We start from the raw sequence: 22,434 nt of genomic DNA, 5'->3' as shown, positions 1-22,434 counted from the left end.
AGTCAATCATTCTCATTTAAATGGAACGCTTTCCGGTTTGGTCATTGGTTGGTAGCGCTTCTAAGCGAAGGACGCTCATTTCCCTGGATATTCTTACATGTAAGTATACTTCAATTTATTATTGGTACCGAACATATTCTTAAAGGAACCTGGGCGTACTCTGGTGTACTATTTAGTGTTTTGTTCTTCCGACTGGTGCTTTGTAGTATAGAGAACCCGGGATACTTAAAATGAGTACCTGAGTCAACAATAACCAATCGCATTTGTCTGCCGGATCAGGTACTAATTTAAAGTACCGCACGTTCTCTTAGGTATACTGAAACGTACAACGGGTACGGAAAATATACTTAAGTGCACCCGGCAAAACTACGGGGTACGTTTAAGTTGAGTACCCCGGGATTGTGCTTGCCCTACCGGACCACATAATACCAACGTATTACTAGTATTAAGTATGTTCAACTTCCTCCAAAGTCGTACAATAATGCATAAATTACCAATATATATTTAAGTGGTTTAAATGCGAGTTAAACCTTGGTTATAACAATTTACTAAATGCCAAACAGCATAACGCAAAACAAAAGCACTATAAAAGGTAGAACACAAGCATTATGCATATGGTTATTTAAAGTCGATAGTAAAATTTGATTTTGTGCTTTACAACAATACACCAACTACGCATCTGTCTCAAATATAAGCAATCGTTTTATAAATGTATGGCAAGTTAACAATTCCACGGAGAAATAATACACAACCAGCAATTAGCATATGGCTATATTTAAACAGTTTACAACAATAAGGGAACTACAGAAAACTTATCTTTATCCCAACTAGAGCATTTTTATTCTGCGACATGTCATTGTCTTTGTGAAACTAAGTAGACAGTACAAACTGTGTTACAGCTTTGCAACACGAATACAACAATACATCATCCTCGCAAGTAGAACGGAACAATTCTAATTTCGTTAAAGTATTACTAAATACGATTAAAGACATTTTCGTCCACATGTAAGTAAACTTGATATCTTCTAGCCCCATTTGTTTCCGAGTATTTCATTCTTTTTTTTTTAAATGTCATTTTACTTTTACTTAATTGAATATCACATTTTCCTAATACAACTGTAATTATATATATTAGAACCATACGGGATGTAGTAGCGCATTAAGCTAGATCATATTGAAGCATGCACACCAGTGTACAAGTTCCATAAAACATATATGTGAACAAATTGCGATATTTAGAAATAAATGTGCCTATAAATAAGATTATGTACACGCGATTTAATGAATAGTAACGCAAAAAGCATGGCATCGTCAACACTATTGAGAAAAATACGCGATCAGCAATTAATGGGACCTTTTCACAGAATTTGACATGTATTGACGTTTATATTTTTCAGGTTTTTAAATCGTCAAAAGATGCATATAATGGATATATAAGAACATGTTAAATATTCAGTATTACTGTTTCCTCACAAATATCATAACTACAAAGAAAATTTGCGAACCTAAAACATTTTTTTTTCAATTTTGTCAATTTACCAAAACGTAAAAAGGCTCCTTTAATATAAAGAGTAATAGGTTATGATTCTAGAGAAATGATACACAGAAATTCACACAGGTACACTTATAAAGAATAAACACATACAATTACAAGATACTAGTAAGAAAATATTAAATATTGAGTGGCACAAGATATCTATCAAGATATACTATAACAATCCAATCACTTTCTCTGATATATGCCTATTAAAAATGTATGGACACAAACTGTATGTTAATTAACAATATTCATGGTCGAGTGTTATTTTCCAAGTGAAGTAACAGAATCATCGCAAATAATCAATGTATAAGTGAAAGAAACACAAAGAGATGGAAACAATAGTAAATTTATAATAGTAAATGTAATCCATTCAGGACAAAAGATTGGAACACAGAAATACATTCACTAAGTGGTACACGATAATGATCAAGTGTATGCAATGTTCAAAATAGATTGTCAAAATAAATGTGAATGTCTCAAATGCCAGTGTCCGTACAAGAAAAGATGCATACTAAACTATTCTACCACAGTAATATAGTCAACATCACTTTCAATCGCACGATGTTCATACTCCTCTTGGATTAACTTTCTTAACGCCCGAAGTTTTGAGATCGGTTGCCTTCTTCCTGTATTGGGATATTTTCTCCCACGGGGTTTCGTCGTACGGGTTCTTCTAAAAGAAGACATTTTCATATTTTGTTACTTATTTAATTAAGAAACATGTATTTTTGTTATTAATTTTCTGTGGTTACACACTTTTTGCTATATAAATCTAATACCGTTATTAAATACTTTGTTTCTACGTGTGTTTCAAATAAGATTAGATGACTATCGTGTAGCAACGTGAATAAATTAAAACATGTTATGTTTATTTTAGGTTAAAACGCAATTTCTACCAAATTATAGAATTTAGAAATAACGCTATAATTAAACATTTTCAAATATTATTATTTTGACCGAGACATGGAAGATAATAATCTATGTAAAACCTTATTAGTAAAGCGGTGAAACACAATGAAACATTTTGAAAACAGCAAAAACAACTGATCATCATAACGAAAACAATTATGTAAATATATACGTTTAGCCAAATCAACTTTCTGTGTGTAAGCTTGAGCTGAAATCTGTTTCGAATTGGAAAATAATGTTAATTTATAATCAACAATGTCAAAAACAATACAGACACCTTCATTTCTTCCGGTATAAGGTTCCACCTGTCCATTGCCAATGTTAAGGTCGATGTTCCCATTCCCGTTTACATCTTCTTCTCGCCCGTTACCCCCCTGACCTCCTTTTCCGCCAAAAATTAATCCACCTCCGGCACCACCCCCACCGCCCCGCCCATTGGGGCCGTTTGCACTGCCCCCGTTTCCCCCGTTACCCATTCTCCGAAACTGAAAAAGATTTTTTTTTTAATATTAAAAAGTAAACTTCGGCTCTACCAGAAGAAAATTAACATTAATGCACGAATTTCTGTATTTATATAACACATTTAAAACACTATAACACAACACAAATTACTAAACAAAACACAAAAACAAACATATATATAGGATCTGGCACGAGTTGTCATATCATACCATATTTTATTAAACGAGTTAATGAATTTTGTTGTTAGTAAGCGAGCCTTTGGCGAACTTACTAACGAATTTCCTGGACTAGTTTAATAAAATATGGTATGATATGACAACGAGTGTCAGATCTTTTTTATCACATGCTTTTAAATAAGAAAATTATATAAATATTAACCTAATATATATTACGTGTATAAATTCGAAACAACTAACACGAAACGTTTGAACACACTGCACAATATAGTACTATTAGTTACACCGTTAGTAACTGACGGTATATGGGAAGCTCGAGTATGGTATTAAATTACAAAGGGTGTATATCCCATACACCTTCAGTTACTAACGGTGTTACGATTTTATCTCAACCGACTACTCGATTGCTCGGGTAGTATGGAAATTAATCGGGGTGTATGGAAAATACTCTACGGGCACGTGACCGCTCTAAGCCAATCGGATTAGGTCAATCTTGTAGGAGGTGAGATATAAACAAATCCATATTGTACGTTTTGGTGACCTTGACTTGACCTATACAATGGATATCCCAAGCTCTTAAAGATAAGATGTTTATGTAGAAATTTTCTTAACAATTTTAATTTGTGGTCAAATAAATGGATCCTATGGATTTCTTTACTTAAATATTTCAGCCCGCTTTTCCATGAAGCAATGTGTTGGAATTTGCTTTAACACCTGGATGTTAAATATCATTATTACAATTTTTGTGAATGTTACATTGGCAAACCATCTTTTTTTTTTCAATTTACAATGAAATTTACCCTGAACAAAGCAAATATTATGTTAGCACTCTTACCAAGGTCGAACAATTACGTTATCTGTGCAGAACTAAAAACACTGTTTTCAACTTTTATGATTCAATCTTGATGATATTTGGTGATGTACCGTTAAAACTTATATTTGAGTTGATATCATAATAGATAATTTTGTCCAAAAAACAAGTATAAAAATAAGAAACAATAAGTACACATAAACTGATATTACCTTTCAAATAACGCATGTACCACTGCAAAAACTTAATATGTAGAAAGAAACGTGAAATAATTAAAACAATTCCAGTTTAAGAAGAACATGCGCGTTTGTATTACCTTCTACACGTAAGATTCTGTAATTTTAGACGGGTTAAGAATAGATGTCGAAACTGAAAGTTGTGATTATTTTTAACTCACTCATCATCACATTGTTCTTAGTTTATAAATATTTCCTTTGGGATCCCTCTCCGTTGTAATGCTAATTGACCGACTTGTCAGTCTTTGAGATTGAGAACACGTTTCAAAATTTCACGTCCATTTTTTAAACTACCTCATATCGCATTTTAAAACCCATTCCCGTCAAGTAAATTCTTCACTCGAGAAGAACACACGGGATAATAACATTATATGCAATTGTAACGTGTGTGTACAATATTTCGGGTTTTGCATACTAGAATACGCCCATTAACATGTTCGAAACAAATGTAAGCTCATTGTTTAAAAATAAACTTAATGTATGGAATCGCCAATTTGGAAAACCTATTAAAACAAAACAGGAGCCAACTCATGGAGTGAGCAGGACGTTTTATTGAAAGCCACTCTTGGAGATTTTGTTTACGTTTTTCCCCAGACAACATAGTTCATCTAGTCGGGTAATGATTTTTACTTTAAATGTGTTCATTTAATCGGTATTTAAACTGCGCGGCTCGATTGTTTAAAACTCGAAGAAATTCTAAAAGCGCCCGTTAATTGGTTCATAACTTTGTCTGAAGGATCCGAAAGCGACTTGCCCCGTGTTCAACTAGCCTTAGATTAAGAATATATGCAATGCATACTTTACTTAGACTGATGCTTTGGTGGTGTAATATAACTGGATGGCTTAGAGAAAGGATACAAATAAGCGATATTTTTTTTGATGAGAATTATTGAGCAGTTTATTCGTTCACGCTTTATTTAATGCATGCTTAGATTAAACATTTCCATTAGAAGGTATTCTGTGGGCATAACTGGTCTCACAGAAGAGAGTATGATAAGAAATGACTAAAACTGCGCATGCCATGTTTTGATATAAAAAGGTTAGTCTAGTTTCAGGCATTATATGTATTCGTTTAGAGTGTTTGCGTCATGTCTTTTGCTCATGTGCAGCAACAGTGCTTTGTCTTATTCTTCAGCAATAAATATTAGAACCTTTGCTTTAATCAGGGTTCTCTTCTTCTGACCCAGCTGAAGATGCACTTTGTTCATAACAACAGGTTCATTTGACATTATTTATTTTCATATTAAACACAGACGTGGATTATATTTGTAAAGACATTTTTCGTTTAAACGAGTATTCTGTCTTTTTCCCTTTACCAATAAAAACAGAAACACATCATCGTTTAGAGTAAGATGTGATGATAAATATTTGTAATCGATTTGGACTGAAGATTTGTCCTGAAGAGAAAACATCGACAGTTAAAATTGATTGATTCAATATGGGGTATTTTAAACGTTTATTTTCACTTTTATCTCAATATGTCTGGACATTCGTTAAGTCCTGTGAAGTAAGACACTTACGAAAAAAAACGAAACCAATATGTTGCATGACGTTAACATAACTGGCAGAGAGCATGGAACGACAACAGAGTGAATGAAACCTAGTCCTGATGATAATATTTATGAAATGTAAAAGACTGAAGATTGTAGAAAATTGTACTGTTCTCGGCGTTGCCTCTGCTGTAGCATCTTATTTATAATCTAAGTTCAAGGCCATTATCTGAAAACTTTGCCATTGATGTTTAATGCACATTTTATTGCAAAAAGATTAACAAGTTTGCTATAAAACAATTCAAAATTTTTAATATGTTTTGTTACTCTTGGTTGCTTTACGTGATTGTACGAATGTCACCTTTCCTATAAACGTTATTTAATATTGAATTATTTACCAAAATATTTTACAGGGACGTTTTCACAGATTTTGGCATTTATTGAAGTTTGTCATTAAATGCTTTAATTTTAATAATTGTAAACATTGGAACTAAATATAACCAGTGAAAAATAATAATAAAATTGAAGAAAAAAAAGGAATCCGAAACAGGGCTCGAACCAATGACACTTGGAGTAAACGTCTAGCACTGAAACCACTCGGCCGTCCGGGCTCCGTGAGTAGTGTATTGTATATATAATATAAGCAATATATAATATAATAAAATAAAACGATACCAACAGAACTGTCAAAATTGTTCAATCGTTTTGCGTGTGTAGGTCTATATAATTTTCAGGGTTTTAAATCTTCAACAATGCGTATAATGGATATGTTTTCAGTATAACTGTTTGCTCGCAAATATCATGGCAACAACTAACGTTTGCAAATATTAAACAATTGATTTCAACTTTGTCAATTTATCAAAACGTGAAAAAGGTTCCATTACAAGTAAAAGAGTAATTCAAGCAGGAAATATTCTATGTCTGTATATATGAAGTAACTAATTACAAAAAGCTTGACATAAAACACAAACAATAGAGAAACAGCACAAAGTAGGAAATACGCAATATTTCATTGTTTTGCGAACGTCTTTCTTTTAAATTGACTAAAAATATTATCCTTCCGCAATAAGTGTCTCAGCATTTTTTAAATACATAGAGGATATGTGTTGGATTCGGTGAATTATCGATTTTAATTCACGAGTGATCATAGAAAATAATATTTTCACGAGTGCTTTTTTTCACAGTTTATATACATTGTTAAAGAGTTTAACTAAAGAATGTCGGTGGGATAATGACGTCATTTCGTCAAAAAAATGACATCATTTCACAGTAGGCAGTGCAAATTATCGATAATTGTCACTGATAATTGTCACTGTTTGAAACAGTGAAATTATCAGTTTTAATTCACTGATAATTCTCTATAAACCACCGGAAAGCATTAAATAAAGAAATATAATACTGAAACGATTTGAGAAATAGCAGCTCATACAGACAAACCTGCAAACAGATCTTTAGACTCTTTGTAATGTTAAATTGTCTATAAAAGAGGTGATTTGCAAGCGATGAAATAAACATTTACGAATACGAATATAGGGCCATCAAAATTATAGAGAAAAAATGTGTCATCGGAAATTAACATACAGATACAACTATGACGGTTATATAGACTTGATACCCATATACTTGTAAGACAATGTTACATATTGATTGAAAGAGATACTTTGTAACCGAACATACATTCAGACACTATGATATTATTATGGTTAATACATATTGATTGGCAAAGTACGGCATGGAAGTTTACAATATTTTAAGACATTTTTTGTCAAGGAAGTCACACAATCATAACACATACTCCATGTGTCTGTAAAATATAATACCACATGACATCGTACAATAGTTACGTCAATCAAGTCAGGTCAAACGATTGGAACAAAGAATAACATTTACTCCTTGATATGTATCAGAAACAATGATACAAATTGTGCGACGATTTAAAATTAATGTATATGTTTCGTATGCCAGATGTTTGAGCCCTTAACAGTAAATATTAATATTAAATGACACTGCCATAGATAAATAATCAAAATCAAGTTTTTTGTTTGTTTGAAGTATTGGCATACTCTCGTTGGTCTAATATTCTTAACGCCCGGCGTTTGCAGATCGGTTGCCTACTTCCTGTATAGGGCGATTTCCACACCTAGTACATCGTGGAGTAGGTTCTACTAAATGAAAAGTAACACGTTTTTCATATTATGTCATTTATATAGAAGTATTAGTTACTATTGTGTCGTAATTTCCCCAACATATGATTTAAGATCTAATGCCGTTATTTAATATTATGCGTTAAAGTGTGTTTTAAATAAAACAGATCGGGTGGATATCGTGTAACAGTTTTCAATGAACGACAGCAAGTTGTAATGTTCATCTTCTGTGATATATATTTCTCATACGTTAACAAAGTTAGAAAAAACGCTCGTTTTCATTTCATATTATCAACTAATATGTTACACTTTGACAAATTAGAAGAAAAATACACAATCATGAACAAATGATAAATAAAAGAAACACATTAAACCAAATGAATAAGTTTAGCCCGAACTAATTTCCTTATATCGGCTTTATTGAATATGTCTTAAAATGAACAAAAATACTAATATATGATCAATAAGGTCGTAAACAAAACACACACCCTCATCGCTGTCGCTTTCGGGTTCCACCTGTCCATTGACAATGTTGATGTTGATGTTCCCATCCTTTTTCAAAGCGTCATCTCGCCCATTTCCTCCTTGACCTCCATTTCCGCCAAAAAGTAACCCACCTCCCGCACCACCACCGCCTCCGCGTCCTCCTGGGCCGTTTGCACAGCCACCGGGACCCCCGTTTCCCATTCAGAAATTTACTTCTTCAAAACTGAAAATAATGCGCAGATATTATTTTATAATATAAACACAGTGAAACTTAAGCAATTTCAGCAGTCTGACACAATAAAAATCACGATAAACACAAAAACCTGAATTCGAAAAACAGGTTCCCCGCCATAGAACGGGACCTGCAATAATTAACAATTGCTATGAAATTTGAAATATTTTCTTAAACCGTTTTTGAAAAACAGGTGCACTTATTAAAAGAGTGGTGTACATAAGTACTACAAACTATTGCTTTTAATTATACCATAACTAAACCCGAAACATAATTAAAAGTCAATACACTTTGATTTCCTTAAATGCACATTTTATATAAAGTTTGTAAATGAGAAACGTATAGTTCCAATTAAGACCAAAAAATGGATTAGAATGCACAAGATAAAACAAATATATTGCAATTTAAATTCTCAAGATAAGATGTCACATGCAAAGTCAATGTATGCATCTATAAGGTATACACTTACATATAGGATCTGGCACGAGTTATCATACCATATTTTATTAAACGAGTTCAGGAATTGTGTTAGTAAGCGAACCTTTGGCGAGTTTACTAACGAATTTCCTTGACGGGTTTTATAAAATATGGTATGATATGACAACGAGTGTCAGATCTTTTTTATCACATGCTTTTAAATAAGCAAATTGAAGAAATATTTATGCAAACATAATTATAAATTCCGAATGTTGTTTACAGTTCGTGACGTCATTTGACGTTGCAACGTCATTTCAGCAAAATAACAATAATGCGATTGGTCAATAAACGAAAACTAAGCCATTGAAAACTCTTAAAAAGTATATTACACATGTGAAGGATAAAATATATGTAATGGTTATATTACATGGGAAACAGTGTATCGCATGTGATAAAAGCATACATTATATAAACCATATATTAGTTCTTTTTTATTTTGTTTTGTATTTTAAAAAGGACCTTGTTTTTAATTTGTATTTAAGTTGACTTTGATACCCTCCGCTACTGTTGCAAACCCGAAATTCGAAAAACTTTTGCACGTTGATAATATATGTCACATGTAAGTTGTATTTATATTTGAAATGCTATTAAGATACAACAGTTCTTACCAGTAAAATTTGAATGCACGGATTGAAAATCCAGAACTCAAATAAACATTAAGATAGATAACGTTCATTGTGTCAAACCTTTCTCTTACGAAGCTTGTAAACTACTGTCCGTATTCCCTAATAGAAAACGTATTTATTGTCTGTGTTTATTTGTACAGCCTTAATAAAGACTTTTTCATTTGACGCACAAACAGACCACATTTGGTATAAGTTAATATGTATATTTAACGTGTTTACAAGTATCAAAGTAGCATAAGGACGAAATGTGTCGTTATTAATAAAAAGAACATTTAACGAATAGTAAAAACAAACGGCTGCGCTATCTATAATCGACCTGATACCGGCATAACGGCAGGATGGCCTTTGGCATAATGCTACTTTTTATAGCAACAATATGTTATATTGTATAACTATTACAAGTTGATGTTGTGGCTGTTTTTCTTAATTTTCTAAGTTGGTTTAATAAATGAAATGGTTCCACATCAATTTGTATGCGAGCATTGTATGGACGTTACTGGTATCGCATAGTAGAGAAGTAAAAGAAAAACTACAAATATCATGCAAATCGTGTTGAGTCAAAAACTGCGACCCTAGTTTTACCAATTGTATGAAATTGATGCGTTAAACGTCATGTCTAATGCTTATGTGCAACTATTGAATTAGAAATAAGTCGTCTGTCGTGTACCTTATGTCATAATGCGGTTTCTGTCCTTAAGGTCTAGCTGAACATTCATTTTCTTCAAACACTATTAATTTGACTTTCTGTCTTCGGTTTTCAAATCTTACTCAAATGCAGAGGAGATTTTTAATGATGTTATACGTTAACACGAGTGTAATGTGTTAAAAATTTACCCACAAAGGACAGAACATGTTATCGCATAGTGTTTAGATAAAGGGATAGTGTATACCAATTGCAACGGATGATAGTAGTACACCAACACATATTCACAGTTACAATTGCTACGCCCGTATGGTTACGTTTCCCATATATTAAAATTATTCTTTAAATTTTTAAACCTTTTTTAATTGTTAAAATTGTCGGTTTTAAAACCTTTGAACAAGCCCATTCAAAGTTTAATCTATTTCGGTAACAAATACTTCAAATACGGTACTCAATATCAAAACAAAAACAACATAATAACAACGCTTAACCAGAAGGTTCAATCAAAGCTGACCCTGTTATGTAATGAATGTAGTTCCATAGTTTCATTTAAATAATAATTATAGTTGGTATGGTATGTCATTTTGAGAGGTTTTAAATGCTACAGCATGGTTCTGTCTCCAAAATACGTAGCCGATTTAAAAGTAAGTATATTGATACACATGTAGCAAACAAAAAAGTTTAAGTATACAGCAGTCGTTTTGATACATAATGAAACTAATCGTATTTTTAGTTGCATTTTTTTTAAATAAGTAAAACAAAATAATAATACAATTGTTAGGAAACAGGGACAGAAAACATAGACATGGCCATGTTTAAAGATCTGAATTGGGAAATAACAGAAAATATAACATTTAGAAAGTGTTCTTCGTAAAATTGAACAACATTTTACTTCGACAATAATACACGGCAGAGCTGGGCCGGACTTCTATAATCGGGGTGATTATGCGGCTAGGGCCGATTTTAGACGTCCGATCCAGCTCTGCCGTGTGTTATCGTTTATATATTACATACCGTTACTATAAATAGTAACAATATAACGTCGCGAGCGGGCCGTTCTTGTTATAATGCGGGTTAATATAAATAATATGGGCCCGCCGATTTTTCATATCTGAAAAGAATGGGGTCACGCGGCTCAAACTGAACAAAATGGCATCCACATTCTTAGCCAAAGATGATCAATAAAATTTAGCCACAACTCAACGAAAGAATCAAAGATAATGACGCGTAGCACACAATTCCGATAATACAACTATCGATTGAAACTGAAACTCTTTTGTACATTTGATTGATGCCTCTATATCAGCTTTAACATAATTCATCAAACAGCACAAATTTTAGTAAAAATTACACTTACCTCGTTGACAACTTTTATTAGATGCTCATAATTATAAAATAACAACGATTTGCAATTCCGTTTTCTGTTAATGCATCTGTTTATCAATATTGATTTTAAACCACACTTTTTAACCATTGAATCGAATGCTAATCACTGTCCGAGAAAAAATACGATTTACGAAATCCAATGTCTTGTCGTAGCGATAACATTTTTTTTCATATTTAAATTATGCATGACAAACACACACTCCGAAATACGTTTTGGATTCGTTTGATGCTTAAAAAAGATCTAACTGCTAAATAAAAACAAATTAACACTCCACGTCTGAATTGTTGTCTCTTAAATCCAGACAGTTCAGCTAAAACTGATGTGTTTCATCACAGAAATAACGTTAAATAAGAAACCTCATTAATTGCGTAATTATTTAATGAAAATAAAAGTACGGAAAGCTGGTTCTGTCATAAAAATTAATGACGGAACACAATAGTATGATATGTAATATAAACGATAATACACGGCAGAGCCGGGAAGGACGTCTATAATCGGCCCGCTGTCGACATAACGGCCCGAGTGTCCTAATGCGGCTAGGGCCGATTATAGATGTATTATTGTCTTAATCACATATCATACTATTTAGGTCCTTAACCGAAATTTACACATATAGTCTTGTAAATTTTGACATTTTACTAGACCGAAAAACATTTTATCCCACTTTTACATCGAATTCGGTTGATTAAAGCCCTGTTGATTAAATTTCATCTACTATCAGCGGCTCGTGCTACGTTGTTAGGCTACGTTGTAGACAAATTTAGGTCCTTGTATAAATCAACTAAATGCTATATTGATGTTATAAAACTTTTAGATTTGTACTTCAATATGAATAAAATTGTAATTAGTAACGCACGACTCTTTGTCACACAACGATATTCTGATTTAATAAATGATTATTTGATCAGCGGTTATTTTTGGGACGCGGAGTAATACACAGGCCTTGGTAACACTACAGTCATTATCAAAATACGACAAACACTCATGAAAAGTAAATTTGTTAAAATAAAAAAGGTTTAATGAATAAAAAGTGGGATTAATAGAATAATAGGTTAGTGCTGATTATAGATCAGGTTTATCATGCTTGGCACGAAAACGAAAAAGCAATCGCCGAGGCTCGTGCTTTTTGTTTTCTAAGCCTCGCATGATAAACCTGATCTATAATCAACACTAAACTATTATTCTCTATTTACCAGACAGAAAAACATTTGACCAAACAAGGCATATTGGGCAAATTTCGTTAATCCACTGTTGTTACATTTGCGAAGAGTCCTTGATAAGATGTCAAAACACAGCGCGGCCTATGTTTTCCTGCTTTTGCGGTGCAAATAACGAATGTATGGAACCATATATGCTGATTTTAGTATCGGCCCATTGCCCCAATAAACGCGCAGTTCTTTGTTTCACTATTAACATAACAATATCGCGAGGCTATGAGAGAACACAACTGCATGAATATTCATAAGTTCGCTGCGCTATTTTAATATCGATGTTTTAATTTAAAAACTGTTTTGAACGTGTTATCGTGTGAAATATTAACCTCCATGCGAATCAAATATTTACCGGACATTCGGTCCGTAAAAGACAGACAATCTGGAAGACCGACGAGCTTTTTAACGGACTTGTCCAACGGTCCTACGTTTCGGAAAGATTGCTGTTAGACGAATCTTGTTAAAGCACACAACGAGGCATCCATTTAATGTACAGTCGAATTTCAGTTTCAATCGATATTTGTATTATCAAAAGTGTGTGCTATGTTATAATATTATGTTCGATTCCTATGTTGTGTTGTGGCTTAATTTAATTTATCACAGGGTGGCTAAGACGGAATGTGGACTCCATTCTTTCTGTATAATCCGCGCGATCACATTCTTGTCTGATATGAAAAATCGGCCCGGCTAATCGGTCCGATATAAATTATATTGGCCCGCTAGATACGAATAACGGCTCGCCGTTTTGTTACTAATTATAGTAACGATATGTAATATGTATGTAAATACATAAATAAATAAATAAAATATATTATTATTATTTATATTATTATATATATTTATATAAATAAAATATATATTTATATATGTATTGATATAAACATTGCTTTAACGACCATCCTCTGTCATCTTTTTCACCTCTTACGTTATGTCCCACTTCAACGTCCGTACCGTCGCTTCCACTGAACTTTCTACCATGCCTTTTATCACATCGTTCACCATATTTTGCCCTTTCCTTCAAGAACATCATTTTTCATTTGTCCGTTTCCCCCAAAGAGTCCACATTGTTTCCTTGGCGCAAAAGATCGCCTCCGCAGCCACCACCTTTGCAGAGACTTCCACCACCGCCTCTAACACTGCCTCCACTACTAAGGATTCACCACCACTGCCACCTTCAAATTGTCTACCACCTCCTAGCCCTCCACCTTTAATTCTTCCGTTTTCACCATTTACCATTTCGCGACTCAAATTATCGAATACCCTTCACAAAGAAATCCTTCATCATAACGTGTATTCTTGTTACGTGTCTTTAAATTCTAAATTATTTAACACTAAAAACTATTAAAGTCTGTAAAATATACGTGAAATAAAAAATGCACATTTAAATATATATATATATTTTTTTTTATTCTACGTACTGTGTGTTACTATAGCTCCTCAACGTAAAATCGTATTATACTCTCGTCAGTCAATAGTGAAATGCATCGCTAGACGTTAAATACAGTTAAACTATCCAAGATTCCAAAACGAAAGTATAGCTGTAAAGAAAAAACTATCACGAGTAATAAACTGCATTTCTCTACCTTCTAACCTAACAAGTATGAAAGTTTATGTATGTCTAAAGTTGTCAACAACAACTTTTATAATGCGGTTATAGTATTTGTAAATATAACTAAAATGAAATATATTTATTTAATAGGTCTTACCTTTTGATACACCGACAATACAAATGTAAAGTATGGTTACATCTTGAACTTTCGCTTTATTGATTGAATAGCGCTCTACGAAAAACTTAAAAATAGGAACAGCTTATACAGTTCAATTATGTACGGAATACAGATAGTGCCAAGTTGATTGTCGCATGCCAAGCTTCGAGGTCGACGCACAACATTCAAGCGACGCACGATATGACACTCGACATTTGAAGTCGACATGCGACAATCCAGATTTGAGTGTCGTATATCGCGCTGGGTTTTAGAAAAAAAATGCAGAAAATCTTTACTGTCGACTGAGTTGTCGACTGTCTCGCGATGATCAACTAGGCCCTATCCGGATTCCGTAATTATGAGTAATATATGAAACCAAAAGCTATTTTAACAAGTGTTTTCTGATAATGTCCCTATGCGTTTTGTAACATCGGCTTTTACTGTTTGATATTTGTAGAGAACAAGCTATATATGCAATTATTGCATAAACTCTATCTATAATGCCCTCTGGCGGGGTGCAGAAACTTGGCAAAAGGAGGGCTTGAACGGGAGAAATCGTGTATTAACAATGCGATTCACCTGCCGTTCAAGCCCTGTTATGTGTTTTTCATATCCATAATCTGGTCCACGCGCAGTTACTTCCCTTCTTCAGCCTTCGACGACTTTCCAAGCATAAATGGGGAACTAAATAAGCTTCAGTTTCCTCATGCATGCAGTGATAATGACTATTTCAATCCACTTTTCAAGTTATACCATCTGCACTCTCTGACAACAGCTTTATTTTATCGGCAACGTCAATGAAGTTAAGGTTATTTACTCAACACTTTTAAAAGGCTATGCTGTAAATGTAAGTGTTTATGTACCTTCAACGTTCCTGCTGTAAATTCCAAAATTATTCCTCATTTCTTACTGTGCGCGGCTGCATTTCAACCTTGCATTAATCCACTGTTTAAACACATTTTAAATCGAAAACTGCCTATCCAAAGGTAAAGCCTCGTCATTTCGGATGATGACCGAGTGAGGCATATGTAAAACACAACCTTGAACTGTATTGAAATAATCAAATTATTTTGTCGATGTCGAATGAACAAAACATATTGTTTTCAATGTTATTTAAAATTATTTTTGTATGTGTGATTTGTTTATGCAATAATAGCGAAAATACACATTTTCTCGGCAGGAACGGATGTTTCGAGCGCCCGCAGATGATCATGCCCTCGAAAACGTGTATTATCCCTATATAGTAGTACATTAAATATACATTATAATGTTTCTGTCCGATAAATGGAGTACCGCGGTCCGATTTTTTGTGCAACATAGGTTGTGTTCTATTTGGGTATAACTTTTTATGTATTTAAAGCGGATAAATTACATAACACCAACATTTTAAGAACGTACTATGATTCGCCAAAATGTGTTCTTTTTAGCTATAACTTTTAATGCTTAAAAATAAAAAATACTACAACAACAATATTCATATAGATTTACAAGAATTTGTATGAAGTATGGTCCAGGTACAAGTAGCAGCAGTAACAACATCAGCATCAGCAGCAAGCTAATCGACCGTATTAATACAAACTGTGCTGAACATGAAAAAACAAAGCAATAAACATATCATCAGTATGAATATCAATTTAATTATTGATTACGTGAGCTCTAAAAATAAACGTTGTTCTAGTTTGTGTACCATTCATACATTTTTCTCAAAGGACAAAAGCGTGAGCTGTCACAACAACTGAGACCATGCCATGAAAATATATTCGTGGGATCCCACTAACAAGTATTAGAATCTCGACTCATTTGAGGATTTCTGAAAATAATGTAAAGCAAAACAAAATTGTACACACGCGTAGCAAGTCGCCGATAAAGTCAACTATCTAGTTGTAATATTTGGTAATATAACAGAGCATCATATGTTACTATGACTTTACGATAACATTTATTTTAAAGTTGTACAGATATATAAAAACTCAAAATAAACCAATATTGCGTAAAAAACCTTTCTTTTTTGGTTCAATAAATTTCATTTGAATTCCCCCGAAGATATACAAACATTTACGAGCAACCGCGAGAAAAGCTTCGGGCAGCGTCGGAAGCATGACGTAATTGTCGTGAATGATCATTTTGTAATTAATTAGCGGAGCTCAAGCGAGGATGTCCTGCTCTTAGCGATTCAGCAGAAAAAAAGGATTGAGAACGTAATAAATTTAAGTTAATGTGGGGCAATACATCGCTGAATTGAACTGCGTCAAGTATAGAATCGAGTTTTTCCATGATTTGGAGTTGCTCGTTATCTATTATAATAACGCTCGGACCTAATTGCAAAACAAAGGCAAGGGCACCCCAAATAATGCAATGAACGCAAACCGAATGAATCCGATCCTGACTCATCCGTAAGACGAAAAAAGATTGCATCGTTGAACTATTTTTAGATGCTAAAAAAATCAGAATATTTGTTTTTAAACGTTTTTATACTAGTATTTTTGGTTTAAGGGTCTCCAATTGTAATTAACCTTCGTATGGTGCTTTTTTTGTTGGACGTTTTATATAGCATAATTATATTGGGAAGTGTTTATGGATCTTTAAGCTTTAAGTTATTAATGTTCTACATTGTTCATAGTATTTTAAATGATAATCTTCATTTTACTTTACTAGTATAAACACTGCAAACTGTTTGCTCAAAACACCTGTAAAACAAACAGGAGCGGGCATTTTTATTTTGGATATTTTTGAGTTTGTATGTTTTCATATCGAGACCGTTTCAGCACAACCCTATATCACTGTGAGACTGTGTTTGCATTTTCCTCGTCCCACGTCGTGTTTCGTCCGTCGTTAAGCAATATTTGCATTTAAAATCATCTGACATGCTGTAAAGATATCTTCAATAAACTAAATGTATTGACTATTTTCTAGGAATATTCTTCTCGCTAAAAACTTATTTTATGAAAATTTACCTTTTCAAATCTTGTTTATTGACTCCATCAAAAGGCCTTTGCAACTATGATTCTTTTACAACAGATGGTCGATATGTTACTTATAATTATAGTGCGTTTTACGCGTTATAGAGTACGTGGTTTTTGTATTTTCACATACGTTCACATTCTTATATGGTACCGCGTTTCAAAAAAATTCAAATTCGACCAGCACATCCCACGACTTTCATAAGTAGATACAATTTATTGTAAAATTTTAATCACAGGAACAGAAAGCTGCAATCAGTGGTCATACGAGTATTCAATAAACGATTAACCTACCTAATGCATATAATGCCCATGTGTCAGAAACATGATTATAAAACAAAGAGTAAACATTCTGAATTGTGTGTACGTTAACCGTTTCAATATATTGTTCAGATCGGAACACACTAGAATGTAAATTATAATTTGTGACGATTCGTAAAATATTGAAGTCATATAAACGAATGGTTGTGATTAAACCTCGACATCTTTGCATAATTATTGTCATATGATCGGCATATACAAATATTTTACTATTGCTGTTCGTTGAACAGCTTAACTTCATAGTATGAATTCTCACCTTTTAATATTGGACGGTTACATAATAAGTATAGCGTATTTTTTTATATTAATTTTGTATTTCGATCTGATTAACCTGTATGCTTTATTAATCACATACAAGATCACCGTATAATACTCAAGAAATAATAAAAGAAATCAACATACACTTATATACATATTAATATTACATGAAATGCACAGCGAATTTCACAATTTATTGTGCTTAAAGGGATCTTTTCACGGTTTGGTAAATTGACAAAATTGAAAAAAGTTGTTTCAGATTCGCAAATTTTCGTTTTAGTTATGATATTTGTGAGGAAACCGTATTACTGAACATTTACCATAGTCCAATATAGCCATTATATGTATCTTTGACGATTTTAAAACCTAAAAATTATAAAGCGTTGCAACGCGAAACGATTGAATAATTTGGAGAGTTCTGTTTTTGTCGTTTAAATTTACGAAACTACGAAGATTGCTTGTAAAAGGTATAAAATACCAATGCTGTGTATGCTCGGCGGAATAGCCGAGAGGGCTAATGCGTTTTACTTCAGACTAACTCCATGACTCCGGGGGTCACTGGTTCGAGCCCTGGTACCGGCTACTTTTTTTTCCTTGTTTTAATTTATTCTTGATTTTTTTCTGGAGCTTTTAAGATCCAATGTTTACATTTATAAATATAAAGCATTTAATGACAAACTTCAAAATATGCCAAAATCTGTGAAAAGGCCCCTTTAATACCACGAAATGACAGATGTACAACTCAAAGTTTCTGATTTCAAAATGATAACGGTCAAGCTTCTCTGATGACCACTTGAGCAATGCATGCTGTTAGCGGTGTGGATTGTTATGATCGAACCTTTGATCTGTAAATATACAAACACATATAAATAGAGAGAATAACATGCTACTGTTCTATCGCTCTGCTATATATCAGGTGAAGCTCAGAATAAATAACGCCGAAGATTGAAGAGCTATTTGTATATTTCTGCTAAGCCTGATATAAAACAAAAGAATAGGGAATATACGATTTTTCTGTTTAAAATACATGTAGCTGTACGCCCCCATTTTAAAATATAAACAAATATTTAAAAAAATCACAAAGACTTAGCTTTACATCGGAAATCAATATGATGTATGACGTTTGAAAAGTTTTTAATGACGTCATGAGCACTTGCACTTAATATTGGTAAAATACGATGCTTGTTGTGTTGCCTCCCTAGTCTGTTATGTAATACGATGCTTGTTGTGTTGCCTCCCTAGTCTGTTGTGTAATATATAGTGTTTTGTTGCCTCCCTAGTCTGTTATGTAATATATAGTGGTATGTTGCCTCCCTAGTCTGTTATGTAATATATAGTGGTATGTTGCCTCCCTAGTCTGTTATGTAATATATAGTGTTGTGTTGCCTCCCTAGTCTGTTATGTAATACGATACTTATTGTGTTGCCTCCCTAGTCTGTTATGTAATATATAGTGGTATGTTGCCTCCCTAGTCTGTTATGTAATATATAGTGGTATGTTGCCTCCCTAGTCTGTTATGTAATATAAAGTGGTATGTTGCCTCCCTAGTCTGTTATGTAATATAAAGTGGTATGTTGCCTCCCTAGTTTGTTATGAAATATATAGTGGTATGTTGCCTCCCTTGTCTGTTATGTAACAAATAGTGGTATGTTGCCTCCCTAGTCTGTTATGTAACATATAGTGGTATGTTGCCTCCCTAGTCTGTTATGTAATATATAGTGGTATGTTGCCTCCCTTGTCTGTTATGTAATATATAGTGGTATGTTGCCTCCCTAGTCTGTTATGTAACATAAAGTGGTATGTTGCCTCCCTAGTCTGTTATGTAATATATAGTGGTATGTTGCCTCCCTAGTCGGTTATGTAATATATAGTGGTATGTTGCCTCCCTAGTCTGTGAAGTAATATATAGTGGTATGTTGCCTCCCTAGTCTGTAAAGTAATATATAGTGGTATGTTGCCTCCCTTGTCTGTTATGTAATATATAGTGGTATGTTGCCTCCCTTGTCTGTTATGTAATATATAGTGGTATGCTGCCTCCCTAGTCTGTTATGTAATATATAGTGTTATGTTGCCTCCCTAGTCTGTTATGTTATATATAGTGGTATGTTGCCTCCCTAGTCTGATATGTAATATATAGTGGTATGTTGCCTCCCTAGTCTGTTATGTAATATATAGTGGCATGTTGCCTCCCTAGTCTGTTATGTAATATATAGTGGTATGTTGCCTTCCTAGTCTGTTATGTAATATATAGTGGTATGTTGCCTCCCTAGTCTCTTATGTAATATATAGTGGTATGTTGCCTACATAGTCTGTTATGTAATATATAGTGGTATGTTGCCTCCCTAGTCTGTTATGTAATATATAGTGGTATCAAATTCATTTTTTTCTTAATTATCTAAAAAGAAAATTATGACTTCATAGTTCATTTCGATTAACATAATGTACCTCCAAACATAAACTGATAAAAAACTAATTTACCTTATGTACATATTTTTATTTAAATACCAGGCACCATTTTATAAGGTCGATTTAACCGTTGTGTTATGATGAAAACAACTACACTGTGTATATAAAATCATATTTAAACTGCAATACCCCTCAACACAACTTAACACATCTCGAAAACGTCTCAAGCTGTGAACCACTAACTGTCGATTGTTCAACCATATTTTGTAAAACAATTTACCTTCCAAACTTAATGCAACACTATTAATGTTTTAACTGTAAAGGAATATATTAACTCTGTAACTACAAAGCTGCAAACGAAAAGCACTTAATTAACTATAATTTGCAATTGTGTCCTAATATCAAGCTATGTAAATATAATGTAATTTTAATGTACACTAATTGATCTTAATGTTGTATTCATATTTAGTCGGAAAGGCACACAGTAAAACATAAACACTTTCCATTTTCTATTTACTTGGAAATAAAATAATGCGACTATAGTTGCATTGAGCCATATTACATGTATCCTTAGAGGTATATCATGTATGAATTCTGCGTTCTGCATACACCTAATTTAATTTTGTATTCAATACGTTAACAAAATATACTTGCATACACCACGAAATACCTTAACAAAAGTATATACACCTTTAAGTGAGCTTATAATTTATACATATCGCATGTATGTAAACGTGCCAAGACAGACGCAATTCTTTTAACGTAAACAACATACTCGTATACAGCACGACTTACGTGGAGAAAATCTTATGTGGGCATTTAGCCAGGATATTTCCTCCATCGGAACACGGCACCCCACTGACATATACGAGCTCACTCCCTTGCCCCCGGCCCCTCCGGCCCCTCCCCCTAACATGCCTCCACCGCCACCACCGCCGCCGCCGCCACTACCGCCATTCCCGCCGTTTCCCATTATTGATTATTTGGTGATGAAGCGACTGCTGTTGAAATAATATGCGCTATCAGTTTAAACAAACAGTATTTAATTATTTCAGATAAAATTACCTGAATAGGGGTGTTTGTATAATTATTTGCTATACCCTTCATGTTTTTGCAAACATTTTAATTGATTATGGTTTTATTTTACTGAAAGTAATCTGCATTACTTGGTTTTATCAACTTTTTAATATATGCCTTAAATTAAAGTATAATTCATGTAGTTTAAACCTTAAATGAACATAAAATTTCTTAAGTTTAAACACTAGTAACAAATATATTGCAACGATGAAAAGTTTTGTTCTATGATATTGCATTTTAATTTATGAATATACATGCCTTGTACGGAATGCTGCTGGAGTAATTGCATTTATTATGAAAATAATATTGACCAACTTTCTTAATTATAATATGCAAAAAAAGAATTTCATTAAAAAACCCAGAATATAACGAAGGCGATAATGTAATTCTCAAAACAAGCAGCAACAGCTACTAATATAAACATATTAATTAATATGTTGCGCATAATAGCTATATTTGTAATATTTGTTAATAATACACATATACAGTTTTTTATTCTCACTTACCTGCAGACACACCTCAAACTTCACTGTTTGGAATACACTAGTAAAGAAATGTAACACGGGTTTGCACTTTCGTTTTTATCTTTCTATATTTAGATCACAAAGAAAGATGTGAGACGAAACGAAAACGCCATAAAAATAGGAACAGCTAACCATTTTCCGAAAATACTTCCTTGTTGAGTAATATGTAAATCAAAAATACATACAAATACGCCGACAACGGTTTTCTGAAAATGTCAATATGCGTTCTGTATAGCTTATATTATTTTAATTCGAATGTTTGATGACAAGGCTGGCAGACAACTGTTCATATTATTAAGATCATTGTTCATTTCGAATAATCTTTAAACATAATACTGATGAACAGAATCAT

The 22,434-nt window shown here is 33.2% G+C and overlaps 1 protein-coding gene and 1 long non-coding RNA gene across 7 annotated transcripts; both read right to left on the bottom strand.

The window, feature by feature from the left end:
- Positions 1-530: 530 nt before the first annotated feature.
- On the bottom strand, positions 531-15,520 carry LOC127838070 (glycine, alanine and asparagine-rich protein-like). Of its 5 annotated transcripts, none has more exons than XR_008029637.1 (5): positions 15,400-15,520; positions 8,257-8,477; positions 4,111-7,789; positions 2,727-2,934; positions 531-2,213 (listed from the first exon to the last, which is right to left on the bottom strand). XR_008029637.1 is itself a non-coding variant. In XM_052365633.1 (2 exons), exons 1-2 carry the CDS (start codon positions 2,923-2,925, stop codon positions 2,131-2,133), a joined length of 282 nt encoding a protein of 93 aa, XP_052221593.1. In that variant the 5' UTR covers positions 2,926-2,934; the 3' UTR covers positions 531-2,130. The 5 variants fall into 5 exon arrangements, 1 of the variants encoding a protein (XP_052221593.1); XR_008029634.1 differs by lacking the exon at positions 15,400-15,520 and adding an exon at positions 14,537-14,732 and having other exon boundaries at positions 4,111-7,786; XR_008029636.1 differs by lacking the exon at positions 15,400-15,520 and adding an exon at positions 14,249-14,396.
- Positions 15,521-18,787: 3,267 nt separating this feature from the next.
- LOC127838071 (uncharacterized) lies at positions 18,788-22,191 on the bottom strand. 2 transcript variants are annotated; one of them, XR_008029639.1, is made up of 3 exons: positions 22,065-22,191; positions 21,277-21,482; positions 18,788-18,920 (listed from the first exon to the last, which is right to left on the bottom strand). It is a non-coding gene; the product is annotated as an uncharacterized LOC127838071 (long non-coding RNA). The 2 variants fall into 2 exon arrangements; XR_008029640.1 differs by having other exon boundaries at positions 21,277-21,479; positions 22,065-22,079.
- Positions 22,192-22,434: the final 243 nt, after the last annotated feature.

This window comes from Dreissena polymorpha, chromosome 7 (assembly GCF_020536995.1).
Source record: "Dreissena polymorpha isolate Duluth1 chromosome 7, UMN_Dpol_1.0, whole genome shotgun sequence".
Taxonomy (NCBI): Eukaryota; Metazoa; Mollusca; class Bivalvia; order Myida; family Dreissenidae; genus Dreissena; species Dreissena polymorpha.
Note: the sequence above shows the minus strand (reverse complement) of the source record. Positions and strands in the feature narration are given on the sequence as shown.

Coding starts and splice junctions, on each gene's coding strand:
- LOC127838070 (XM_052365633.1), bottom strand. CDS start 2,925: ATGGGTAACGGGGGAAACGGGGGCAGTGCAAACGGCCCCAATGGGCGG. Junction 2,214..2,726: donor TTATACCGGAAGAAATGAAG/GTGTCTGTATTG, acceptor GTCTTCTTTTAG/AAGAACCCGTACGACGAAAC.